Source organism: Adiantum capillus-veneris, chromosome 22 (assembly GCF_014529385.1).
Source record: "Adiantum capillus-veneris isolate H3 chromosome 22, ASM1452938v2, whole genome shotgun sequence".
Lineage (NCBI taxonomy): Eukaryota > Viridiplantae > Streptophyta > Polypodiopsida > Polypodiales > Pteridaceae > Adiantum > Adiantum capillus-veneris.
The window spans coordinates 129849103-129867641 of NC_140952.1; the positions used below are offsets into that span (position 1 = coordinate 129849103).

Genomic DNA, 18539 nt, shown 5'->3' on the forward strand with positions numbered 1-18539 from the left:
AATAAGGTTGATAAATAACTCCAATTGAGGCTTACAGGAGTGTGTGTACTTAGCAACCACTTCATCGCAATCCCGCCTACAAACAACCAATCAGCAAAGACTTACGTGTAGCATCAAATCGATGGAAATTCAACACATTTTATCAATGAGCACACATCCAATGCTTGATTTGTCTATGCATAACATTAAGATTAGAAGAAATTAGTGAGTAATCAAAGAGGATAATTAGTGAAAATTCTCTTAATTACACACTTAAAATCACTCAAAACTTTTGCAAAGGCATCTAAGCATGTGTGGCACTTTAATTATTAGTTAATAAGTGAAAAGAGAGAGAAAAACATTAATATTACACAAAATTTCTTAACAAAATGTCATCATAAATCAACCATTTATCATCACCAACACCTAATTCACAACCTAAACTACTCTATTTGGTGATTAATGACTCTTCTACACACTAATGACTCCTCTAGCTTAGACAATCAATCCCCATCAACGGCGCCAATGTTGGGGGGTTGTATCATAGCTCAATCCTCCAACATAATGTCAATCTGATGGATATAAACCTAGCTAGTGCATGGAGTCATGGAGTCAAGAGAACGTTTAAGAAGAGGATCCTTATCAAGAGAGTGAAGAAGAGGAGAATACAATGCTAATGGAGATTGCTACTCAATGCCTACTCTCTAATCTACTCTAATCTCACCAATCAAGAAAAGAATGGGTGCACACTCTCATCAATCACACAAACACGTCGATCAAAAGCTCAATGAGCTCACAAATCAAGTGAAAGAGAAGAGAAATGAGTGAGGGAAGAACTAATTAGAGACTAATTAACGCTTAAGTATACACCATCAACACAAATAAAAAAAAGAGAGAAGAACAAGTGCACTTAGCTTTCCATTGCATGCCATAGAAAGTGTGGAAGCACAAGAGGAAGATCCACTCAAAGCATCTTCATCACCACCTTCTCTACAAACTTTCCATGAAAGCTATACTCTCAAGAGGATAAGTTGAAAATGACCTTACTTTCACTTTTATACCTAGAGCACCAAAAATATGTCCGATCGTCCATGAGATGCGTAAAACTGTGTGCATCTCTACAACTCCTAGGCATCGTGGTAGCATCAAATATACAATCTAGAACTCATGTAGAGCCCATAAATACATCAAAAGTGCATATGCAAATGATATGTTTGCCAAAAAATAAGCACTATATGCTACAAATAGCATCACTAAAGGTCGTCCATTGCTTCCTGTTGAGGTTGCCAAGCATCAACTGACATTGGCAGCACAAACATGAACACGGGACGAGGACAATGGGGCTCCATCGTATGATACTGGGTTAGTAGCAGTAGACAATGGCACTAGGAATGAGCATCCTTTCTCAACAAGTAAAGATATAAATAGTTGAGAAAAAATGACAATAAGTGGGCTTTTAAGCTCCCCACTTTTATTAAGTTTACCAGTGATTGTATTGAGCATTCCAAAAGAAGAAACATTAAAAATAAACTTACTAGGATGCAAAAGGAACGAGCATTTTTTATGATTCTTTTGAATGAGTATCCTTTCTCAACAAGTCAATATTTTTTCCTTTTTCTAAGAGTACCCTAGATTTTAGCATAAATCCTGATTGTTTGACTAATCCTTAAAAACCATGGCGATGATAATGGTTTTTTTAAGCACTGTTTACAATACGTGTGTGTGTGTTTGTGTGTGTGTGTGTGAACATAAACAAAATCATTAAAAAAATGATTTGTGTGAACCACACACCTACTCACTATTTAGATAAATAATTTCTAATCCAGCTAGCCTACAATAGGAAACGAACCTTCATTCTAATCTTTAGCCGATACTAATTTTGGTCGGCATTAATTATCACCTGTTCGGATAGTAGTTAGTATATACATATAAATATCTATATTCAATAGTATGGTATAAGTGTCAGGCAACAATTCACCCAAAATTAATTTGATTTGCTTAGAATCAGCATTGATCTACTCTCCTCTCATCAATACTACACGTAGGAAATTTCAAGAGGGATCATGATAAGGCATGGTAACCCCTGCAAGTATATAAGATCGCGATGATGTGAGTAATTTTACTATTGATGTTCATGTTGAAAGGGTGTCTTTTTTGGTTGTTTGTGCAAGAGCAGCTTCTGATCCATCGTGTTCTCATTTTTTTTGGGCTCCCACAAGGAGAAATGTGCTCCAATTAATCTTGCTCTATGGTAGTTTGATCGATGGATGAATCATGCCTTTAAGTGGGCAAGCCACAATTTCAAATTCTCTCTAGTTGCATGTTTTCTTGATCAGAACAAAACATAGAATGGTTGGAAGACAATTAACTTAGGTGATTACGTCAATGTTGCTAGGGCATCTACTGCTTTGCCCATTCTAGCACCCATAATCCACACAATTGAGCCCATTCCCATGATCTAGACACACCATTTCATTGTTGCACATGCATTCACATTGGCTTCCTCCTTTCTAGCGGTCAACACCCAACAATGTCGTGGCCCTGCACATTGGGCCCTAGTTGAAGCGAGAGCTTCCACACATTGCATAATAGTGCTTTATTGTAGCCTTCTTGTTTGCACAAGCCACATCTCTGCTTCCCACATTGGTACATACAAAGTTGGTCAAAGCTAGAAGTGGTGCTAAGTAGTGACAAGGGTGCATACAAATGCACAGAAAAGTGTTAAGGTAGGTATGGAGACCCTGGGCACGCAAAGGCCAACGGAAGTGCATGTCTAAGGTGGGTTTGTAGGCCAAGAAGGCTCTCAAATGGTCCAATTAAGATGGCAAGTACAAGTGCTCAAAGTGTTAGGATAGTGCCCAAAAATGTAGTGCTTCAGATGCTGTAGAAACTGGTCCAAACGGTTCATCAAATGGAACAATGATGTGCAAGGTACAATCATCTAAAGATAGAAGGTATTGCAAATCCTTGACGGATAACGCAGGTCTGGATAGATGGGTAGAACCGAAATGAGGTGATAGGTTTGAAGTGCTTAAGTTGGGGAGCATGCTGGTCTTTCCAAACTATCAATCTCAGCTCTAGAGAGAAAGTTATGGCATGTGGAAATTTTGTCAGGGGACCACTTGTGGGGCGCTTTAGCCACATTGGTGGACGTTCCATCTGACATTTTTTGAGCTTCGATGGGGTTTTGGAGAGTAGCGTGCAGCATATGGGGTAAGCAGTTATTGACGGCTTGTCAAACGGACTCCCTAGCAATGAGATAGAGCGGATCAAGGTTGGGAGCTGGCTCAAAGAAGAGAGTGCTGGGTGTTTTTTTTTGTTTACGATCTCTTGGTTTGAGGACATGGTAGAGTCGAGGTGCGGTGCAAGTTGTACATGTAAAAGTAGAGGGAGTAAGGCTTTGGCAAAAGGTGGCAGTTTGGCCATTGGATAGGTGAGCAAGGAGCAGGAGCCAATGCAATATGACATAAAAAAGGGGTTTTAATGTAACATCCAAGGGGATTTTTTGAAGCAAGGGAAGTGGGCTGCCTGATGAGCGCCACATGGCATCCAAGTCAAAACCACATGTGAAGTTCAAGGTCCAAAGTGTAGGGTATAAGACCTACGGCAAACCCCTCCCATAGGCACACAAAGGGAGAGAGAGGGAGCTCCCTCACCCCATAGCCATGGGAGTTTGCACGCAGCGCTCTGTGTGATAGTGCCTGGGGCGCCCGATGGCGGGTTTTGGCGGACCTGTGCTGCTTGATAGTAGATGATGCTCGATGGATGGCTCAGTAGGTGGTGACATGGTAGCCCTATTGATGGAAAAATTCACACGGGACGTTGGCCCCCCAAATCTTTTGAAGGAAAAAAGGGGATAGCACTAGCACTAGCGCTACCCCACCCCGAGCTTGAGAATGGCAATGTGAGTGTATGAGAGGGAAATTGATATGAGGAGCTTCAAGCCTTGTACAAGTTGTTAAATGAAGCCTCCAAATGGGCCAATCAAGTTTGAGTTTTCAAAGAAGGGAGGGGCTCCCTCATAAAACCCCTTCTTTAACCCATTTTAGGTGCTTTTTTCTCTAGTTTTTGAACTATACCGTGCAAAAAAGTAAAGAGTGAGCCCTTGGGGTTGTTTGTTTATGTGAGCTTGTCATTTTTGGCGTTTGGAGGGTTGTATGTGCATTGTATCAAGCAATTCAGAGCCATTCCTCCCATTTTTGGCATCATCTCCCCCTTCCCCTCTCCTTTCTCTTGCTCTTTGAGCAATGTCGATGCCGACGCAACTGTGTACCTACAGGCCGTTTTGTGGTGCAAAGGGAGTGAAATTTGAGTTGTAATGTGCATTGGGTGTGCTAAAATGAGCATTGTTGTTGGTGGTGGTGGTGGTGGTGTGTGTGTGTGTGTGTGTGTGTGTGTGTGTGTGTGTGTGTGTGTGTGTGTGTGTGTGTGTGTGTGTGTGTGAGAAATGGCAGTCTTTCTAGTGTGTGTGAGTTGAGAGGTGTGCACGCGGTGGTCTGTTAGTGTGTGTTGTATCTTTTGAAGGTGTTTCTAAGAGGATAGGGGTGATGTAAATGCTTTGAGCTTTAGAGAGTCATCTGGTTGTGTTTTGGGTGTGTTCCCATCCCCCCTCTCCATCTTCTGGTGCTCACTAAGGAGACACTGATTGCTCCCAGTTAGACGAGAAGACACAGGTTTTTGCTTTGGTGGACATGGCCTCTCGAAGCTATGGGCCAATTTTCATAGTTGAAGAGAATCCAGACAAGTGGACTGTAGATGTTGAGCTATATATGATGTCACTGCATATGAAAAATAAGGACATCAAAATGCAAACATTCCAAGCAAAAGTGTGGTACGAAGCATTGGAAGGTGAGCCAAGGCATGCTTGGCTGGCTATACGGATGCGTTTCCTACATGATTTATGCAAAGAGGCATCCCCAATTGAGATGGATGCCAAATTGAAGGTGCACAAATAGAATGTATGAAGAATTCACTTTGTTTCTGGATCGTTGTGAAGCATGTTGGGCAAAGGTAGCGGCATCCATGCAATTGGCTAATGGAGACTACTTTAAATAGGATAAATTCATGGCATGCCTACATCCTAAAGCATGTTGGGCAAAGGTAGCGGCATTCATGCAATTGGCTAATGGAGACTACTTTAAATAGGATAAATTCATGGCATGCCTACATCCTAAAGCGAAGGAAAATGTGAACTTTGAAAAGGGAAAACACTTGCCTACCTATTACCAGTCATTATTCATGTTAATGCCCAGCTTGCACTGTCACCAGGTGATGGTCCAATTTTCCTCATCTTAGCACCCAGTAGACAGCTGGCCATTTAAATACAACAAGAGGCAACAAAGTATGGGCTTTCATTGAAGATAAAGAATACATGTGTTTACCAAGGTGCACCAAAGGGACCACAAATAAGGATCTTAAAAAAGGTGTTGGGATAGTCATAGCCACACCAGTCCGCTTGATTGAAATGCTCAATGGTAGACCAACCAACCTAATTAGGGTTACATATCTTGTCCTTGATGAGGCGGATCAAATGCTAGACATGGGTTTTGAACCTCAAATCACAAAAAATATCTCCCAGATTTGGCTTGACAGACAGACTTTGGATTGGAGTGCAACTTGGCCTAAAGAAGTTGAAGGTTTAGCTATACAAATTCTATAGGATCCTTACAAAGTTGTCAATGGTTCACAAGATTTGAAATCCAATCATTCAATTTTACAGATTGTAGATGTAATGTAAATGGCCTCTGAACTTTGAGAGTAGCGGAATTAGGAAATTAGATGAAGAACTTTTGTGAGATTACTTTGTGAGCATAGCGGGTGAACCTTATTGATGGTAGTAACATAAACATGGTACTTAGTTAACTTGGCATGAACAATACTTTTGCAAGAGAGAGAGTTTATAGAACATGACAATAGTTGAGGACCGGATTCATATGGAGTCGGTACCCCCTCGAAAAGGCATTTGTATTATAGTTTTTCCCATCAAGAGAGACTTGGTACAATACAATCTTTGTGTTCCTTGTGACCTAGCTGATGCAATGAATATGTGTTAACCCTCACGGCACACGGGCACCCTATGATCTATAAACGTTGTATTATTTAGAGTCAGGTACCGGGCTTGTCGGACCAATAGGAAAAGGGTAGGAGTGATCGCCGATGAGAGGCGCACTTTAACTTGGACATTCAAGGGATTAGTTGGCTAAGCATGGGCGCCCAAGTGTGAATGGGGTGAGCTCCTATAAAAGCCAACTAAACCTAATTTTTACTCATTCTCTCATTTGTGCAATAGAAGAGTGCTCTTGCTCCATCTCCATCTTCTTCTTCTTCACCTCCTTGTGTGTGTGTGTGTGTGAGAGAGAGAGAGAGGGAGAGTGTGTGTGCGATCGAGCATTACGAAGGCACGACGGCGGCGAAGCGGTTGAGCGCGGCACGACTGCAGCTTCTTCTTCATCGCGGCGAGGAATCCACCACAAAGGCGAGCGTAGAGCGGTGAGTGACACACCCTTTGTTCTCTTGAGCTTGCTAGTTTAGGCTTGTTGTGTGCTTGGAGCCGTTTGTGGCTCGCACACGGTGTATTGGCAAGTCCCTTGTTTCGACAGTGCGGCAAGGAGCGCACATTTTTGGCGCCGCTGCCGGGGATATGCCCTACACTAAGCTCGGTTAGCACTTTACGCTTCCTTGTGGTGCAATTTCTATCATAGGAAAGGCAGGGAAGGAGTGTGTGGAGATTTCTGTTTTTTGCGTTTTTTGCATTTGCTGTCAAGTTTCAATTTCTGCTATTGTCTGCGTTTTTTCAATTTCTGCAATTTCTGCATTTTCAATTTCTGCAATTTTTTGCATTTCTGTGTTTTTCAATTTTCAGCATTTTTGCATTTTCAATTTCTGCGTTTTCAATTTCTGTAATTTTCTGCATTTCTGCGTTTTTTCAATTTTCTGCATTTCTGCATTTTCAATTTCTGCGTTTTCAATTGCTGTATTTTCTGCATCCAAAAAAAAAAAAAAGTTTTTTCTGGGAAAAAAAAATTCTAGGAAAAAAATAAAATAAAAAAAATAATAATAATAATAAAAATAATTTTAAAAAATCGAAAAATAAAAACACGAGCGAGCGGCTAAATTTTTCGAAAATAAAAAACGTGACTCTTAAAACGGACGGGTTGGTTTGTATAAAAGGTAGATCAAGATCGGGATCATTTTCCCAGGCCCAGGCCCAGGCCTCAGTCCTCAGACTTATGATATATACTAGACTCACTCTTATATATATACCCTACTCCCTCAAGAGAGAATGAGAGCATGTGGGACAAGTCCTCCACTCTCCTCCTTTCTCTTCCCACTTGCACCCTTAGACTTTCTAGTTTGGGCCTAGTTCCCTACTGGAAATTGACAGTTTTAGGGATTCCGAGGGCATAGAGTGACCAAACGGAGGGCTGTAAAGCACGGCACGACCCTCTGACCGATACGCTCGTTTCGAGCTATCACACGGTCCATTCCACGACACGCTCTAAAAAATCTAGCAAAAAAACAAACAAAAAAACACGCTAAAAACTAGTCACAAGGCCTCGTAGAGCAGCTTTTTGACACCTTAGGGTATCAAAAGCACATGCACTTACGCTCTGGGCGGGTGCTAGAACACGAGCATATTGAGGGTGCCTCTGTTCATACGGACACCCATTACCCATCCACGATAAGCTCTAGACCCTCAGCGGGGACACAAGGTAGCACCACCCAAGACCCTAAAATAGCCGCTAGTGATTCCTCCTCCGACTCAGAAATCATGGAAGTTCACAATCCCGAGCCAAACAAATTAACGGCTTCCTTGAGAACTTCGTTCGTGCATCTTCTTTACATCTTCTCAATGATGCTAGTCCTCCACCAAAGCTCTGATACCATGTCAAAGTTGACGATGCAGAAGCGTCTGGACCAAGGGGGGGGGGGGGGGGGGGAGAGAGAGAGAGAGAGAGAGAGAGAGAGAGAGAGAGAGAGTTCTAAACCAACCAACCTTGGTAATGAATAACTGATGATAATACAATGGGGGCAGTGGGTTGTTTATATACCCACCATTGTAAAATTTTCCTATCCAGACATTGACAAAATAAGCAAAATAAACATCTAAAGCCAAAATAAATATTGGGATCACATTGTCCAAATCATTAGAACCCGTTATTCTTCTGGAAATATTCCAAGGGAATCTGTCAATTGGAAAGGCAAAAGCATGCCCACGTCACCGTCATAGCCCCCCCCAACCCGCTTCCAGCTATGGGTGCTCCCTTCCCTGCCTCGCATCTCCCTTCGTTTCTTGTGCTGCAAGAGCATTTTATCAACCTTGTTTTCGTCGAGGTAGCGTAGTGCAAGGGAAAGAAATGTCCAGTGTCGGCTCGTCTTGAGGCTGAGGGAAAATCTCTCTCTCTCTCTCTCTCTCTCTCTCTCTCTCTATATATATATATATATATATATATATATATATATATATATATATATATATATATATATATATATATATATATGCGCTTGTCCTAACACACGGCAGTTGTCTTCCTCAACCTGTGCGCTCCTGCTCACGATGCACATCTCTTGCCAAGGCTCTGCTCTTGCCTACAAGGACTGCCCCAACTGATTTGGCGATGCCCTCAAACTTATCTTCACAATGCGCTCGAATCAAGCAAGAACACCTTGACTTTTTTGGCATCAAAACCATCTGCACCCATCTTGTCATAATAATCAATATCTAATTCTCCTAAATGATTTTCTCATGTTAAACTGATCATTTAATATGGGGAAGTGCCAAGGGAGAAAAAGCTAGAATATTGGTTAAGCTAGCAGACCGGCCACAGTAGGGATCCAAAGGAGGGAAAATAGGGATCCAAAGGGGGGGGCATCTGCAAAAGAGCCATGTGCAACAATGGGCTAAAAAGACCCTAAGGTTCAACCCATTAAGACTTCCAAAATGCTAAGGTTCCAAAATTCAAAGGTTGTGTCCAAAGGTCAACCTTAAGGGAATTGGATGCTTTGTGTGTGTATAAAAAAGTCTTTGCAATTCCTACTTGGGAGGGGGAGAGCCTTGCATGTAGGGGATGAGAGAGAAAGACACACACACACACACACACACACACACACACACACACAAGCTCCCTTTACACAAAGGGAATGAGGGACACATGTCAGCTCCCTAGGCCAGATGCCCACAAGGTGTACCCAATTCCTATTGGATGGCCTTAAAGGTGGACCAATGAGAATTAGGCTAGAGTAAATCTAATTTAATTAATTTAAAAACACTTAATAAAAGAACCAATGAGAATTAAGTCCTCTAGAAGACTATTGGACAGTCTCCCAAGGGGTCCAATGAGCATTCAACAGCCCAATGGCTTGCCTGATTCCTATTGGCCAGGAGGCAAAGGGGTCCAATGAGAGTTTAGTTGAATTATTAAATTACCTAAAGCTCTCACAAAAGGGGAAAGGGGGACATATGTCAGAAGGCTATCACTTATGATGCTTAATAGTCATTGGCTTGACCTGGGGAGGTCCAATGAGGGTAGAGCAAGAACAAATAGCAAGAGGGCTCGCCCAAGAGAGAGAGGGGGCTGATTTTTGCAAGGCATTATCACACACACACACACACACTCACACAATCTCATGTGTGAAGCAAAGAAGACTATCTCTTCCCAAGCTTTAATGGAGAGCTCATCACCTACTCCAAGCTTGTGAGATAGAAGCCTACATCGACACACTCTTGACATGTGGATGCAAATCCAACCAAGAGCCAAGCTTCAATGCATGCTCATCTCCTCTACCATGCTAATTACTAAGCTAAGCTATGCTAATATGAGTGATTATGTGAGGAGATGTACATCTTTCTCGTAAGATACTCCTTCTTCCTCTCAATCTACTCTCATACCCTGCTAGCTCTCACCATCTTCGAAGGTGTGTGAGGTCTCGGGTCTGAGATCGGGGATAATTGATGTTGTGTTTGCTAAGTGTTTTGCTTAGTGCATGAAGCTTTCATCTTCATTGCACTAGCTAGTCTTGAAGGAACACAAAGAATTGTATTGTACAATGTCTCTCTTGATGGGAGAAACCATAATACAAAGCCTTTTGGAGGGGGGATCGGCTCCATGCAAATCCGGTCCTCAACTGTTGTCAATAGCTTAATTTCTCTCTCTTTTGAAAGTATTGTTCATGCTATCTAACTAGGTGTTATGCTTTTTGTTGCTCTCTCCACCAAAGCACTCTTGTAATTCTCATTAGAAATCTATTCTAATGAAATGCCCACTATGTTCATGCTAATTTCCGCTACACACAAGTTTTTAGGCCATTAAATGTTACACATCTACCCCTCTCTTAGTGGATTTTCCCTCGCTACAACTCTCTCGTCTCTCCATCTTCTTCCTCTAATAGACCACCTTTTTCTCTATCACCCCCTTAGCCCTCAACTGCCATCTCCTGCAGTCGAATGCGACATAGAGCGTCTCCTCTCTCATCTTCTCCACACTCACAATTCGTCTCCTCCCATACAACATCGTGAGTCTGTCACCAACAAAAATAAAATAAAATCTCTGTCTCTTGATTACCAACTCCAAACTGATTCCCAAAAAAAATTCTCTCCTTCTCTGTGCTCGTGGAGATGCAGGGTGACTTCATTTCATTTCATTTCTCTCTCTCTCTCTCTCTCTCTCTCTCTCTCTCTCTCTCTCTCTCTCTCTCCGTTGGCTTGACACACCTGGAACCTAGCCTCTCTCTCTCTCTCTCTCTCTCTCTCTCTCTCTCTCTCTCTCTCTCTCTCTCTCTCTCTCTCTCTCTACCACGTGGGATACACCCCTTTTCTCTCCAAAACGTCATTGCCTCCTCTACGATGCCTCAAAAACCAGAGCCATGTTCTCCTCTGCATTGCACGACATTTGCCACCCCCTTCCTCCGTGCGCACCACTTGGTAAGTCTGAGCTGACCTTGATCGCCGGAGTCCTGAATGATGGTCTCAGTGCCGGATGAGTCTCTGTGATCACTGGAAAAGGGCGAAATTGAGCGTTATGATGGAAGGAGTAAACCATATTTGATGGCAAAGGAGGCAAGAGACAAAGAGTATGCGTAGGGAGTCGAGAGTCAAGACATGGCCCCTCTCTCTCTCTGCTCCATGGCCATGAAACAAGAATATGGGTGGCATCTCTCTCTCTCTCTCGTCCACGTGGGATACACCCCTTTTCTCTCCAAAACGTCATTGCCTTCTCTACGATGCCTCAAAAACCAGAGCCATGTTCTCCTTTGCATTGCACGACATTTGCCACCCCCTTCCTCCGTGCGCACCACTTGGTAAGTCTGAGCTGACCTTGATCGCCGGAGTCCTGAATGATGGTCTCAGTGTCGGATGAGTTTCTGTGATCACTGGAAAAGGGCGAAATTGAGCGTTATGATGGAAGGAGTAAACCATATTTGATGGCAAAGGAGGCAAGAGACAAAGAATATACGTAGGGAGTCGGGAGTCAAGACATGGCCCCTCTCTGTCTCTGCTCCATGGCCATGAAACAAGAATATGGGTGGCGTCTCTCTCTCTCTCTCTCTCTCTCTCTCTCTCTCTCCACATCCACCTACTGGCTCCGGACTGAAAAAGATCTCACCTATTTCTCCTCTCTCCCTCCTCCACGTGCCAACTCCTCTCTTTTTCCCCTCAAGGGCTTAGCAACATCTGCTGACATTCCTCTTAATCCGTCCCTACAAAACGTTTGGCACACCTACTCACTTGAGATGCCATAAACTTTAATACAATCTTGTTTCTCTCTCTAATTGTATTTCAGTTCATGTGTGCATGGGTGATTGAATCTTGATGAAAGTATGCATGTCTTTGCAAATGTTATGCTACAACATGTTTAGGCGTGGTTCACACGGAGCGGTGGCACAATAGTGGGCAAGGGTGCTCTGCTTGCATGGAGAGGCTACATTGGGTCTTAGGCTGGGTTCAGACTGAACTGGCGGAGGTAACAAGTCTTCGCAAATCTGCCACCGCCTAATGTGAACAGTGTGGAGGAGGAAGAGTGAAAAAGTGAAGGGGGCTGAGAGAGGTTAAATCAACTCTTCCGGGGGAGGGGGGGGGGGGGGTCAGAAGAAAAATGGAGGGCCCGACGGAAGAGTGCCTCAACTCCAACCAATCAAATTTTGCCATGGAGCATTGACACCCCTTTGCATTTCTCTTCTGCCGCCTAGTCTGAACCGGCCCTTAGGAAATGGTCTCTCTCCAGACCCGCCATCAGATTGGGCGACACCTTCCCTCGAAAGATGATCTCGGGCACTCTTCGTCAGAGCACTTCCTCTTGGTAGGTTTTTGCCTTCATCGGATCTCGCTCGATTGGCTGTTGCTCTAGCAGAGGTCTTCGCTTTTTCCAAGTGCTGTCGTCTCATGTGAACAGAGAAGAGGTGGGTTTCCATCGCCCCGTCTGAACCCAGCCTTAGGCTCGTGTCACACACGGGCGCATGGACAAAGGGTCTTGCTTTTCAGCCGGCGACAGCCCAAACACCTCAACGAGCTGGGCATTGAGAAAAAGTGTCACATGCGGGCGGACAACCTATGGGCAATTCATGGCGCCAACCATATATCACTCAGTTGAAACTTGAAGAGCGTTAGAAAGCAAAAACGAGATCCTGCTTTGCACAGAAACAATTATCTACCTGATGATCTCGAAGAGAGAGAGAGAGAGAGAGAGAGAGAGAGAGAGAGAGAGAGAAGAGAGAGAGAGAGAGAGAAGAAGAAGAAGAAGAAGAAGAAGAAGAAGAAGACGTGGCAGCTAAACACAAAGAGAGATATAGCGCGAAGGAGAAGCCGCTCACCAGCTCTAAAACAGAGAGAAAGTCAGAGAGCAAAGCTGAAGAAAGAGACACATAATGGCTAACGGAACATGCCTTCTAGTGTACTCTGTGTGTGACAGCTTAAAATTGAGGCTGATTGGTCGAAATGCCCTTTTGAGATGGTCAGGCGCTTGTGTGTGACACGGGCCTTAGTTGTACAAACGAGAAAATAAAGTTCCACCCTTTTCAAGCTTTTTTTTTCGATGTTTTGTGAGAACCAGCTCTGGCAAAAGGTTTACCACCTCATTATGAAACTCCCCCCACCTGCCCCCAATCCCCCCAAAAAACACACACACACACACTCACACACACTCAGAGGTTGTTCGTCCATGGCGAGCCCCGAGCTCCACGCTTCGTTGCCTAGCTTGCTTACATGGCACTGGATTACTCCACTTGTACAGCTTGGCAATCAGAAAATTCTCCAGGTAGGAATGCTCTCGGTTTTCTAGCTTAAACACACACACACACACACACACACACACACACACACACACACGCATTCTGGCCTGCAAAATGATTTTTCTATTCCCCGACACACACACACACACACACACACACACACACACACACAGAGAGAGAGAGAGAGAGAGAGAGAGAGAGAGAGAGAGAGAGAGAGAGAGAGAGAGAAGACCCCTCTAGTCATCTCTTCATTGCATTCTGACCCTTCAGAAGGAGGACCTCTATGAGCTCATTCCAGAAGATAAAGCTGTAGCTTGCGAAGAACTATGGAGAAAAGCTATTGCAGGAGATCAACAGGAAATATCCGTGTGGGTGACACTTTTTCGAAGCCTTGGGAGACCCTATTTCATGGCAGCGCTTTGGAAACCTGTCTGGTTAGCTGCCGTTCTTTTACAGGTATCAATACTTTCAATTTCTGTGTCTCCGGTTAGGCAGTTTTGGTCTACTTCTGCGTTACACAGAACATGCATTATCATGGCTACTATCCAGCTAGAAATTCAGATAGGCATGCTGGTTTGTGTTATTTTCTTTTCAATGAGGCTGTTCCTCTTGCATGCCTGCCTTTATGGTTTGAAATAGGCGGTTGAAAGAGGCTGAGAATAGATTTTGAGCGCTCCTCCTGCATGGCAGGAGGGCGCCCGTTGCCACCTCATCACGCTTTCCAGTGTGGCTGGTGCTGATCCCTGAAAGCCATTTCAGGCGGCCTCCTGCCACGGAGGAGAAGCGCTCAAAATCTATCCTCGGCCATTGAAAGAGGACAATTAATCAATGCCATATGAGGACCTCGTGCAATTATGAGCTGCAACATTCATACAATGCAAAACCCCAAGTTTTTACAACAGTTCATCAGCAAAATTTGAACCAGCCCCCCAATGGTCTGCCGGACACGTGCTGCTATCTTAGGATATTGCTTCACCTTCAGTCTGACAAAAGTAAACCTTCAGTCTGCTCCCAGAGCTCTGCTTGTCACTTGTAAACGTGCTTGAGAAAGGCTTCGGCATACTCTGTACATGTCGCTTCATTCATGTAGTGCTGCAGCTCTTGTTTCACATATCTTTCCAAATCTCTGAGTTGCACCAGAGCATGCGACCGAGTATTACTTCGGAGATCTGCTGCCTGTCTTTTTATCTTGTCGTATGGTTAAAAAAATTTCAATGTTGATGATCCGAAAACATTAAGGATTGCTGTTCAGTATTTGACAGACATCACCATATTCCCAATCTCTTAAGGTTGCAGATGAACTTGCTTGACCTCAGATGGCATGGATCTCTCGTAAATCATAATAATGACCCTTTGGATCTTATTTTGCCTCTAACGCAGTGGATGCTTTGCCAGGTTTATGTGTTAAGGGCTCTTGTGCATTTGGTAGAAACGCGTTCAAGGAATATTCCATGGTGGCGAGGGTGGTTGCTTATTTCAACCATGTTCATAGCAGTGATCGTGCAGAGTATTGCACAAAACAATCTTTTCAGCTTATGTCAGAGATTGAGCATGAGGGCCCGCTCCATGATAAACATGGCCATCTCTGACAAGGTTGATCTTCTCAATTCGTTTTTACTGAGATGCAAATGCATGGTAGAACCTTGATTTATATATTTTTTGAAATCTTAAAGTTATTTTCTTGCAAAGCATGTGAGCCTTTTTTTGAAAAATATTAAGGGTCTTTCCATAGTCGTTGCTCCTTCTAGCTGATGGGTGTAGCTGTTGGTTTGATTCTGAGTGAACTCCCTCAGCAGGCTGGCTTCTCTTGCTCTTAATTCTGGGTGTGTCCAAAAGGAATGTCTAAATTTTCTTATGTTGATGCTGAATCAGTGTTCAAAAAACCTAGGTTCAATGCAATCTTATCTATTAAATTTGAAATTTACTCAAAAAATCTAGGTTGAGTGTAATTTCACCTACAAAGCTGAATGGTAGGAAAATTACCTCCAAATTAGAAGGAAAATATTGCAAAGCCTTCCAGATCTGTCAATTTACCTCTAGAGTTTTCCATTATTTTTTGGGAACTTTTTGAGAACTGTGGATTGCCGTTTACTGGAATGAAGTTTTGGTCTTTTGGCAAGTGGTCATTTGATGGTTGTTCAACGAGTTAACAAAAAACTAGTTACGTTAAGAGTAACAATTGTCTTGCCCATGAGTTGTTTGAAGCGTTATTGTGCGGTTGACAATGGATTTTTGCCTTGCTATCCAATTTCATCAGCTTATTTCACACCTCTTAGGTGCCAAATACCAAAGCTGGTGTCATCAGCATAAGCAGCACTGCACAATCAATGTGTTGACGACATGGCGGTGCTGCTGGTGTGGCAGCAGGGTGGCAGATGCAGCCAGCAGCAGAGCTTAGTCCAGAAAGTAGGAAACTGCACATGGATAGAGCTGCAAATGAAGTTGTGCTTTTCAGCCATAAATCATACAGCTTTTGGTGGGGCGCCCAAAATCTTATGAAGTTGCTTTTAGGCAGGTGCTTTTGTAGCCTATCAAACTAGACCTTGGGCCTCAGGCTTTGGTTCGGATGAACCGGAGGCAGCACCTTGCAATCATGATTTACATCGGCCCTTCTGCACAGAGTAGTGGGAGCTTGACACTGAGCGGCTGAGTTGGGAGGGGGTCAGGGCTACATCCAATATCTGCAGAGCTTTAGGGTGAAAGCTGCTTTCTTGCGGGGGGGGGGGGGGGGGGGGGGCTGTCGGTAGAAAGCTGATGGACCTGGCAACGAGAGAGCTAGTCCTACGAATGAAAGGTTGCCCCATCTGCTCTGTGAGTTGTGCCTCTGGCTCATCTGAACCAGCCTTGGTTCTTCTCAGTTTTTGTACTCAACTTGAGTCTTTGTGTTACAAAGCACATGTTTGGGTGAAACCTTGTAACAACTTGCATGTGGATTGATTAAAAATTACCACAAACTACACCAGCTTTGAAGTTAGTGACTCTGTCTCTACATGGCGGTCTTGGTACAAGTGTCTCTAGGATGAAGTCTTAATTTGCCGAATTCTTTTGTTTCTCACTTGTGGGCTTGCAGGTTTTGTTAGTGACTTCCTATCACACAGGAGTTGAATGTAGGTTTCACGCTTGAGGGTCGGTATATGTAAAACTTATATATCACGTGCGTTCAAAGACTATTTATAAAACCTCTTAACCGTGAATTTTTCACCAATAAAAGGGACCCTTTTCCTATTCAATCTGTAACTTTTTTTTCAAGATCAATTTTTTAGCACCCTTCTACATGTGAAATGTGAAAAAATATAGAATAAAATAATCCCGATTGTTGAACCCATGTGATATGCATTTTTCATTGTAGTGACCCCCCCGAAGTTTCAAGTTCAATTGCTGGTACACGCTTGCTAACATTGTGAAGGAACCACTTTTTGTAAAGGCATAATGCGCAATGAAGTGGTGAAATCTGTTGCAAATTTGGGGCAGGAAGGACAGCTTTGGTGGAAACCTCTGTCCTTCGACAAACAATTCAAATTCCTCTGTTTATCGTCACCCCTGTCATGCACCTGTCATGATTTTGTAGAAGTTGCAGGCGGAAGATTCTCTCATATGAGAAAAGTACAGCGATGATCTGATGCAATGTGACTCTCTTGCAGCAGATAGTAGACAGCCTGTCTCTCCCTCACAACACACAGAAAACACACCTCCTCAACCCAATGATCCACAAAGACCGGGATTGCCTAAGAGAGAGAGTGTGATGGATAGCCAGAATGGTAGAGAGAGGGCAGAGAGGAGAGGTTGGACCCCAAAATGCTGACTGTCTCGTGTCCCTGTCCCCCACAACATTAAGGGATATATAATATGCCTAACAGTTTACAACGAGGTGCCCCAACTGACAGTCCAATCTTACACCAATCAACCGGGGGAAAAGTATGTAGGCCAACACACAAAGCTGAGCTAGGCCATGGCAGAAACAGTTAACTCCATATACAGTTGGGGCACAACCACTCACTGTAATTGCCTGGCACCATGTGCTAGGGGTGAATTTACTCCTAAGATTTGCAGTGGGACTGAAAGCTGATGACAGTGCTGCACAGAAGAGAATCGTGAACACGTAAGAGTCGTAACCCCCCTCGGAGATGATTGGCCCTCAAAGAGTTGCCATTGCATTTGGCACTATGGCCTTTTTTTCATACTATCAGTTGCAAAAGGAAACTTACAAATCAAAGCCAAAACATTTCATTCTGTAAAACTGACTTGTTGATTGCTGTGGGATGTCACAAAGGATGCGTGATGCCACTGCCACATCAGCTGCTCGCGCTTGTATGATGACATGCACTTGCACTTTGCAACATCATTTGTCCTTTACAATTGGCCTACCACATCATCAGCTTGCATCTGTACAGCAAGGTCCGTGTAGTCCAGCGGGGTCCGCACACATGGGTTGCCAGGTGGGAAAATGCTCGCATACCCCTATATTGGAGAAAGTAGTCTTCCTCGATTACACCCGACAAAACCAAACTTACCAGATCTCAAGCATGAATACTTATACAGATGGCATGCAAACCACATAACACAGATGCAGTTTGTGCAAATACTGAAAAAATGAACAATTAGTGTCACATAATCTGTGCAAAATGAAACCTGATTATTTCCAATTTTTTAATATCACCATAAAAATGGGTCCTGCATATGATCTGCCCGTCAAGCCAGGTACAGACCACTTAGCCATGACCGTGTCTCAAGTGGGTCAATCAAGATTTTTTCGGGTCTAAGATTGTGTCTAGGACAGGGCGATGAACGGTGCATTGTGGGTCTAAACCAGAAAAAAGGCCTCAACAATTACAACAACTCCAAACAAGCGCATAGATTCTCAAGCTCCTCAATCAATACATTTAGTATCAATCAGATTCAAGCAAGTAGAATTTCTATTCAAAGTGCATTTTTTTTTTCGTGAAAAAGATCCTGCTATTACCACCTTTCTAGAGAGTATTTGTGACTGGCCGAACCAAAGGAATGGCCAATTTGGTTTTCCACATAGATGCACAATGAGCTACATCTAGCAAGAGGAAACAAGTTACAAGAGAAAAAAGGGGGAGTCTCCCATGTTGAACAAATAATTACAATGGCTAAATCACAGACTGGGAGGGGGGAAATCCATGGAGGTGGCCGATAGTGCCACTGCTACCCAACTTCATTGTGAAGAGAGGCCCTGGCTGCCACAACTGTATGAAAGTGTGGTGCTGTCTCTCTGGTCTGTCAGAGTTATCGTGTATCCTTTCATACTGACCTCGGAGCGTGGGTATCAGATCCAACCAGAAGGCAAGTACTTTCACTGCTGAAGACTCTGG

General features: G+C 43.6%; 1 protein-coding gene and 1 pseudogene across 7 annotated transcripts in view; both read left to right on the top strand.

Moving 5' to 3' along the window:
• The first annotated feature begins 4670 nt into the window (after positions 1-4670).
• Positions 4671-5716, top strand: LOC147430216 (DEAD-box ATP-dependent RNA helicase 20 pseudogene; annotated as a pseudogene).
• A 7342-nt stretch (positions 5717-13058) lies between these two features.
• Positions 13059-18539, top strand: part of LOC147430217 (uncharacterized) — a 124133-nt gene continuing 118652 nt past the window's right edge. For 4 of the 7 annotated variants that reach the window (XM_086494709.1, XM_086494710.1, XM_086494713.1 and 1 more), the window contains exons 1-3: positions 13059-13229; positions 13474-13659; positions 14599-14838. In XM_086494709.1, the coding sequence (XP_086350835.1) occupies positions 13134-13229; positions 13474-13659; positions 14599-14838 (522 nt within the window). In that variant the 5' untranslated portion in view covers positions 13059-13133. The remainder of the gene's footprint in view (positions 13230-13473; positions 13660-14598; positions 14839-18539) is intronic. The other 3 variants (XM_086494711.1, XM_086494712.1, XM_086494715.1) reach the window with 1 other exon arrangement.